The 9,223-nt window shown below is 39.3% G+C and overlaps 1 protein-coding gene across 2 annotated transcripts in view; it reads left to right on the top strand.

Annotated features, from left to right (window-relative positions):
- Positions 1-9,223, top strand: part of LOC144668400 (RNA polymerase II elongation factor ELL) — a 93,431-nt gene that overhangs the window by 74,996 nt on the left and 9,212 nt on the right. For both annotated transcript variants that reach the window (XM_078530409.1, XM_078530408.1), the window contains exons 8-10: positions 518-1,019; positions 2,140-2,203; positions 8,005-8,176. In XM_078530409.1, coding sequence (XP_078386535.1) covers positions 518-1,019; positions 2,140-2,203; positions 8,005-8,176 — 738 coding nt within the window. The remainder of the gene's footprint in view (positions 1-517; positions 1,020-2,139; positions 2,204-8,004; positions 8,177-9,223) is intronic.

Raw genomic sequence — 9,223 nt, 5'->3', positions numbered from 1 at the left:
GCCTGGCTATATTAAATTTTGATCCAACCATACAAATTGTATTTTGGCACTTTTGCCCAGACATTTTAACCTGACACTTCTGATTCCATACTTGATTCATGGTTGAACTTTAAATTGGCCAAGGGTGAAACTGGAAATATTTAATGGTTCAGCTTCGTATTCTGAAATTGCTGATCTGCTTATAATGTTATAACAGGACAAGGGAAAATATTGCTGCTAGCTGGCACCATTACCGCTTAGAGCAGCTGCTCATTAAATTCAGAATACAAAAAAATGTGCCTTGTGCACCATTGTCTTCCCTTCCATCAATAAACTCACAACTGCAGTATTAAATTGTGGTTGCTACAAGAAGCCTAGAGAAGCTGGACCAAGAAGGTCAACATGAATTGTGTCTCTTACATTATTTTGCCTGTAAAGTGCTATATAGCTGCTGTCACTGACCACAAGAAAGAATATGCTGAAGTATTAAAAAGTTGGCTGCTGTATTCACTTTTTTTTAAATGTGCCTTTATTCCAGAAACGACCAGTGCCTTCAGAACGGACAAATTCTCACACAAGCAAGAAAAGTAAAGTATTACAATCCAAGAATCATCTACAGCCTGTTTTGAATGGACATCTTCCTCCTCATTCAGCATGCCTTACTGCCATGGCAAATTCCTGTGTAACTGTTAAAACCGAGTCCCAGAAAACTCGCTCTTCACTCCCTGTGTGTCAAAATGAGTTTAATGAACCATTTAAAAAGTGCAGCAACTCTACAAAAAGTGACTTAAACAGAAATGATAAAGAATTCAAAGGCAGGGATATTACTGGTAGCCCTAGGAACCGAGTTGCCCAAGCGAGTTTAGAACAGACAGCTTATCCTCATTCAGAAGGTATGGAACTCTCTGCTAGTCACAATAAAAAAAAGTCCAAAAAACACAAAGAAAAGGTGAGAGAACATACAAGACCAGAAGCAAGAATGTGGCAAAAGGAGAATCCGATACAACCGGTTGGAAAACCAGACGAACAAGATGTTGAAGGTAACATTTGTTTTGCATAGGGTTTTTAAAATTGTAATGTTCTGGAGATTTTGAAGTGCTGCGAATCTTCAAACTATCAGTCACTCTTGATGAATAATTAAAAACGTTATAACTAAATGTTATAACTATATATGTCTCTTTTAGAGGTGATTTTGACAGTTCTCAATACAAATGCAAAGAGTTTAACTGGGTCTTGATAACTGCTTGCTTCCTCCCCCTCCTGCATCTTAGTGCTGATGAAACTGCTTTAGAAAATAGATTTTGTTAGGCAATGGGATATCTAAGGGATTTAGAACTAAGGTGAGTGAATGGAGTTAAGATGAAGATCAGCTGTGTTCTAATTGAAGGCACAAGAGGCTAGAGGGGCTGAATGACCTCCTCCTATTCCTGAGTTCCTAGAAGTTGCAGAGCCCCATAGCCAATAATGAGGGACATAATGAAGCACTGACTGCTCTGCAATAGATATGAGAGCAAAGAAAAGTACTGAATGCAGTTTCATTTTAAAAGTGCAGAACCCCTTAATCTGTATAAGTTGTGCACCTTGAATAATTGATGCAATCACAACAGCAGTGACAGGAGCCATCATCAATGTTATCGTAAGTGAAATCGTGTGTCATGTTTTTGACTCTTTTAATTAATGGATTAATATTAAATATGAAGCCTTATTTTAACAGTACCTTTCCTAAAAGTATACTACCTAATTTAGCTTTGCAGAAAAAGCTAAACTCAAAACTGGTAGGAACTAACCTATATGTTCTTGTGTAAGTTTGACAACAAAAGAGATTAATTACTCCTTCCACTTCTAGTTACCTTAGCTGTTCGAACATTGTGTCCATGGTTCTGTGAAATGTGACAGGTGCAGTGAAGTACGTTTGCTATTAACTGTGTACACAAAGTGCCAAAGCTTTTTTCATTTTGCTGATTACTGACTATAAATAACTGTGATGATCCATTAACCCAAGCAACTGTTGCCAGTAAAGTCTTTAAAAGAAATCAATCATACATTGCTACCAATGTCTATTACCAAAAAATAGCCATGTAATTATTATTGGAAATTAGTAAGGTCCATTGACATTTAGTATTTTAGATAGTCAAATAACCTGTATGATCTTATCTACAGAGCATGAAACCACAAATACATCTGCAACTGCTAGCGCAACAGTGGAAATGCCTGACTATTTATTGTGAGTAGCATTAATTCAGTAAAATATTTGCATTAGGCAATTGCTATATTTAGTGAAGGCACTGTTGTCGTGTATCTGTCGTTTAATGCATGTTGACAATCAGTATGGCTTATATCTGACAGACTGAAAATAAAAAATACTGTTGATTTGCATAGTAAAGGCTCCCTGGTCCTCTAAGATGTGGTGTCTGCGTTACATTGGTGCTCACACTGCAGCAGGAAGTCTATCCTGCTGACTGGGCAAGTGCCAGAAAAATTCCATTCGCACTTTGAAGGTGGGACATCGAAATACTTATGTTAAATTTTAACTAGTTGTCGAAGTTGACAGTGCAGAAGACAATTCAATCCATAAGGTTCTTTCACCCAGAACAGTGGATTATTTTGCACTTTACTTGTAATATCCGACAGTGCATTTTGAAAATGATAGCAAGCTGATTCTTTGCCTCTCTATATGAGGGAGAAAGAAGGAGAGACACTTAAAAGATGCTGTTCTTTTAAAATATAAATGCATGTCTAGGGCCTCTTCTCCCATCCTGATGTGCAGCCTTGTTCTGGAGCAATTTCATATTACTCCCTTAGACTTCACAATGATTAACAAGTTGAAAAGTTCCCAGTTCAATCAAGTTTTGTTTTCTTTTTCAAATTCCTTGAAGTTAACTGTGTTGAAACATTAAAGTTTTTTTTTGTTTAACTTTTGAAGGCTTGTGTTGCCTGCTTTCGATTGATGTCCATAGACTTCAGTCGAAAGGATTTGCCTTTGCTTAAAGATTTTCATGAAATGGGATTTGTTCTTGTGATAATTGTTCACATTGCCATCTATTGGTGTTCTTGATATGGCTGCCTTCCCTGGTGGCTAGATTAGCTAGGGACTTGAGCAGAGGCAGAGTTTTTATATAGTAATGACCATTTAAAGACACACCAGCTCTGAGTAATGCATTTTGCTGATATAAGCCTCGAGGGAAGAGGCATTTATAACCCAGGGGTTGTGTCACTTCCTTATCTGGTAATGATCAAAAAGCTGTTAAATACGAAGGGTTTGTGAGCTAGTCTGATATCAAATGATTCCACTGTTAAGTAAGTGAGCAAGGTATTGCCGTCACTCTACAATGTACAGACTTAGGTTGTGGTGGAAGAAACTGGGTTTGCATTTGAAAATGCTTGCAGATATGCCCCAAATAAATTAGAGATTTGGTTTTGGCTAATTGCGTCCACCATCAGTTATTGTTCTCCATATGCAGGACTAGCTTGTCCTACAAACATCTGTAAAATCGCTAGATGACAATTGCAAGCTTCTCAAATGGTAACTGTAAACTGGGACTAGCCCCCCAAAAGGCTCAGATGCTGGACCAATCAATTTAAGAGCCTGGGAACAATTGATTTCTGCTAGGTAAGGATATCATTGGAAGTGGAGGGGAAAAAAGGTAACGAGCTGGCAAACTGATCATTCGTGATGTAACTGAATGACTGACAAGTTCGAGAGGCTAAATGGCCTACTTACTGTTCTTCTCCCATTCCTATGTAGCCAAGCTGGTGATTCTAATACAAATTGCTTTCAGGATTAAGCTGGATAGTAGTTTTTCAGCCAGCGCACACATGATGGGCCAAATGGCCGCCTTCTGTGAATGTCCTTTCTGGTAATTGGGTCATCGTTCATATTGACCATCATGTCATGTCTGCTCTTCTTAAACCTGAAGGGGTTTAAAACTTCTCTCTCATCTTTGCAGATGTGGGTACAGGTTGTAAGGAGTAGATGCAAATTAACACAAGCGACAAGTAACTGAGGAGTAGATCACTGGGGGTCGAGTCATTATATCCTTTGAGCATTTCAATTTTTTTTTCATTTTGTACAGCTGAACAGCTGATCGCTAGAATTGGTCAGCCTGTCTAGATTCGTCTGCCTTCCAATTCCTTTCTCGGGTTCTCTTCAATTCTCAGATTGTGCCCTCGAAGGCAATTTGAAAAAACTTGTAGCCAACCCCACTGACCCCATGACATGGAGTATAAAGGTGCCCTCTGGCAGATGCAGCTATCCAAGTGCATGTGTTGTACCTTAGTGGCATTGGATACAATTCATTCACATTGAGGGCATAGTGGGTGCCTCTGTTACTGTTCTGTATGTGAGATGATCGCAAGATTACTGCAATGAGCGACAGGTACTCGAACATTGAGTGGCTTAAGTTCACCCAGTGGAGCATTTCATGATCTCAACCTGAATTCATAGCAGGATCGAATTATCTGGCACCTTCATTGGAAAAGTTTGTTTGGGGCGCAAGTTATTTCTGGCTTGATACGTTTTGGATGGAAGGATCCCGGGCCAGTAGGACCAGGCAAGTGGGGTGTCAGGCAGGGTACGGAGGAGTTCCTGATTTCATGGCGGTGACGAAGCCCTGACTTGGCGCCTGTATCAGAGGTAGTGCAACAGGTGAAATTTCTATTCACTGTCTAGCCACTCTGACACTGTGCAAATCTCAGAGTCAGCAAGGTTAAACAGCTTGTACTGTTCTGGTGTGGCTGAGGTACCCATCCCAGTCGGGTGAAGGAATGTCACTATGGCACTTTGACACACTGTCCCGGATCTGCCAGGAAATATTTAGTGACGTGAAGAAACCTTGAAGGTTACACACCCAAAGCATCATAACATGCTTCTCTCATTGCAGATGCTTTGCAGTTTTTGTTTTTAGTTCAGGTTTCCAATTTTTTTTTTAGTTTTTCCTTCCATTTTACTTTTTCTTGGGCCTTGTTTATTTGGTAGGAGAGGTGGCCTGATCGTGGTCTTTATCTTTGAGCCATGATGAAGTTGAAGAGGTTCACTTCCTGTTTGTTTTGTACGCTTCTATTTGAATTTGGAGATTGATGAAGGATATCTCTTTGTACCCTACTGGTATCATCCTTATTGAATGCAATACACCTTCATGCACAAAACATCCTCCCTGTCCCATATATTGCAATGGGATGGGTGGGATTAAAAGTTTGAAATATGTTTGCACTCCGGATGTTGTTACTTCCTCTGGAGAATATAACTGAGGATCTTGGCGAGATAGAAAGTTAGCATCACACTAAACTTTGGACATAAAGGGACGACAATCCCAGTTATCTTGACCCACCCCACGTAGATGGACATATTCTTATTTATATGTGGAGACTGTGGTACATTTGAGGAATGAGGAAAATACACTTGGAGTTTGTTATGAAGAATTCTAGTGCAACTGCTAACATCTCACTGCATGGTTTTCATTTAGCCCTCAAAATGTCACTTACTGTTTTTACTGTTCAAATATGCCTAGAAATGTAGTGAAAGTTTATAATTGTTCTGCTTGAAGATAATGCAAATGCCTTCTATTTGCTTTGGCTTATTAAAAGTATTCGATATAATTTCAAGCTCTGCGCATTCGATTGCAAACATATTTGAAGGCTATACGTGTTCTACCACTTGTGTGGTGACTGGCTGTCTTAGACCTGGTTTATGTAGTCAAGCTATTGTTTATCCGGCATGTTGGCTTTTTGTTGACTTCTCTGAGCTCAGACGCTAAAAGATTAGGTAGTTTATTTGTTGTTGGTGGTTCATCATTGAATAGTTTGGTACGATTTTGCAGAAGTGAATAGGGTGATTTCCATAGAGCCCTGTAACGGGTTCTAACTGGCTAATTCCTGGATTGTAGTCTCCTGGAGCAAGAAAAACTAGACAAAACACAATCTCTGAGAGCGTTGATCAAACCTTCTCAGGAATACATGTTCTAGGTATTCCGTGCTGTCCTTCCAGAGAATGATGACTTGATCTTGAGGCAGTTTATAATCTGTCATGATCCTTCTGGGTCCTCATTCTGTCTAAAATTGGTGCCATCTGCTGGTGTTAGTTCACATCTTACATCCTTACCCATTACCCATTTATCTTACTGACCCCTGCTGGAGAAGGAAGTGACAGCTGGTTATTTTTTGTATAGTACAGATCCATAATTGATAGATTCTACAGCTCGAAAGCAACTTGGCATGTTTATTCATTTCAAATTTAGTGGAGACTTCTGGTTTGTTGGAGCTTTTCAGAACTAAAGCTTATTTTGCAGGTGAGTAGCATAGGTCCAGCAGTTAACAGAATGGTTCCACGTTTGAAGCACACTGTTGTATATTAGTCATACTTGATTAGACTGCTTCTTCAGCACTTGACTGGATATTGGAGGCCATCGGTATAGCAGAATGCAACATCCGAGAGAAAAAAAACAGGCAAAGCCAGTTTCCCTAGCGTCTGTTTTATTTTACTAGAAGAATTATATTGATCCAATGCCAGGCTGCTCACCTTTCCTGGTTAAAGGGCAGTCTTCACATTTTATAATCTTTTGTAAGGTGAAAAGAGAGATATCTTACAGAAGCTTTTCATCTTGCACTCATCAAGAGAAATGCAAGAATGCCAACTTTCAAATGATCACTTCAATTTGCACTACAGGAGGAAAAGGTGCTGTTTGGTTGGAAAGTAAGCTCTGATTGGCTGAGGGGTTGCCATGGAGAAAGCAACGGGGAGCTATGGGCTCCACAAGTTCTCAGGTACTTCAAAAAAGGCGCAAGGCTTCAACATATTCCTTTTGTTTGCAGAGAATAGGTCCCTGCGTATGAATGTATGTTGCTTTTGAATTACCTGGGAGCGCGGGAGCCTGTAGTTCTGCGATGCTTTCTCCATGGCAATGCCTTTGCCAATTGGAATCAACTTGTCAACTAATCAGCACCCTTTTCTCCTATAACGTACATTGTTATGATCATTTGAAATTTGGAATTCTTGCACTTGTTCTGATGAGTGCAAGACGAAAAGCTTCAATAATGTCTCTTTTTTCGGCAATATTCAAGTTCTGTGGTACCAAGCGACTATTTGCAAGATGTGTAAAATTAGATGCAAAAACTCTACCTAATATAATAGGCTGGTAGCAATAGCTATTTATGAAATATCTTTATAGAACTGTCCCAGGAATTCTACCTTTCTATTGGATCATTTTTTTAAAAACAATGAACTAGAATATATTTAGGACTCAAGTTCTTTTAAGGTGTGGTCAGTAAAACCACTTGCTATTTGCAGAGATGACCTATCCATTAGGCTCCATTGCTTTTACTGAAATATTGCATAATTTTGCTCAAGCCCTCCTTTTGTGGGAAGACTTGATGTAATTATTGCTCTGCATCCTAGGAGAATGTTGTTGATTCTACCAGTTATCTGAGGAGTGTATACAAAAAGATCAATCAGATTCCTAACCTATTCAGGTGTTATCCTTTTGTAAATTCCCTAGTAATGTTCTCCGTTCTTAAAAATTAAGATTAGTTGGAAGTTAGGGAAGAGAACATTGTGTTACCATAAAAAAACTTCTTTTGGACATATTTACACTTAACTTTCTCCAAAATACTTTCTCATTTAATTTTGGATATGCAATTATTTTTTTGTGTGTGTTGGACAGAACACAGCAGAAAATGATCTGTGCAGCCTGGAGAAATGAGCGGGACAAAATCTCATTAAACTTTCACCCTTGGGATATAGTGAATCGCGTGTGTTAACAAGTTGAGTTCTTGGGTGAAAATCAGTATAAATTGAAACTCAAGAATTTTATAAAGGAATGGGTACACCAGAGAATGGTAGAAATCCCTCCACTTCCTTCTCACCTGCCTTTTCATCAAATTTAGCGCAAATGAGTAAAGTGCTTCAGAGCCTGAGCAAAGATTCTTCCATTTTCTTCCTGTGTCATTCATTAAGTTTGACTGCATTAACTTGTTTCTTTAGAATCCTGTGTTTTTGAAAGCTTGGAGGTAACAATAAAATTATTCTTGCAGAAAGTACACTGCCATTACATCTTTAGAACTGTGTCAAAACTATCGGAATGATTTCAATGCGGAGTACAGCGAATACAGGGATCTTCATGCGAGAATTGGAAACGTAACTCAGCAATTCATACAGTTAGGATCAAAAATCAAAACACTTAACCCAGGAACAGAGGAATACAAGGTAAGAGAATGCAAGTTGTTTGATTGGCAGAGGCTGATGCTGTTTAATTCCCTCTCTCCTCCCCTTCTCTTTATGCACCACCACCCATCCCCCCCAACCCTGCAGTCTTCTCCGTCTCCTTGAACTTCAGCTGTTCCTGAGTTACTATGCAACCTAGTTGACTGATAATGAGGAGAAGCCTAAGTGGCACTGAGGGGATGGGGGAAGGGACATTTTGTGTTTGCAATTTTAAATTTCAGTTTTGTGCCTTCCTAAATTTACTAAATATCACTTTCAACATTGGTTTATTTCTATGCAAGTGAAATATGTTAAATTAGTAGGCATATTGTGTTTAAATGATTGAAGGGAGAGGAGGGAATTTATTAAAATAGAATGATATTCAGCTACTTCTGCAACTGATTTGCACCAGTTCAGGTAAGCTAAGGAGCTAGAACACATACACCATGTCAGATTTTATATTTAAAGATCAAAGATGGAAACCAGCCATAAAATGCTGTATCGTTTGACTTATTACACTGCCATAAACAGCCAGTAGAACATCAGCCTCACATTTGCTTTTTGACTACTCCAACCCAATTTGAGAGTGCCCTTGGCTTCCCTTTCTTAAAATAAGTTCAACAAAGCAATTGGTGCAATGCTTGAAATTGCATCACAGAGTGCATTATAAAAAAAGATCTGCCGTCATAATGCAAAAAAGTGTACTTTCCAAGAAAACACAAAAGTTTGGAAAAGTAGAGGAGTGGGAGCCCATGGTAATTTCCATCACCCTCCCACAGTGCCCAAAAGAGCTTGGAGAAACTGAGAACTGCTGTCATACTGCAGCTGCCAGAGTGCTTTAGGTCAGTTTGTATGCCGTGGACCGGGGTAGGATTTGTTCCATTTTAGGATTTCTCCACCAATGAGGCATAAGTGATATAAGCAACGCTTGCTAAACCTCCGGGTCCACAGATCTCAAACAGGATAAGCTAGCAAAAACATACGCGCAAAAGTAGAACCGAGTGGCTTGAACTTCAGGAGCCAGTTTGTCAGGACATGGTAGCCGAGTGT

The sequence above is a fragment of the Cetorhinus maximus genome, chromosome 26 (assembly GCF_964194155.1).
Source record: "Cetorhinus maximus chromosome 26, sCetMax3.hap1.1, whole genome shotgun sequence".
In the NCBI taxonomy this organism is placed as follows: domain Eukaryota; kingdom Metazoa; phylum Chordata; class Chondrichthyes; order Lamniformes; family Cetorhinidae; genus Cetorhinus; species Cetorhinus maximus.
Note: the sequence above shows the minus strand (reverse complement) of the source record. Positions and strands in the feature narration are given on the sequence as shown.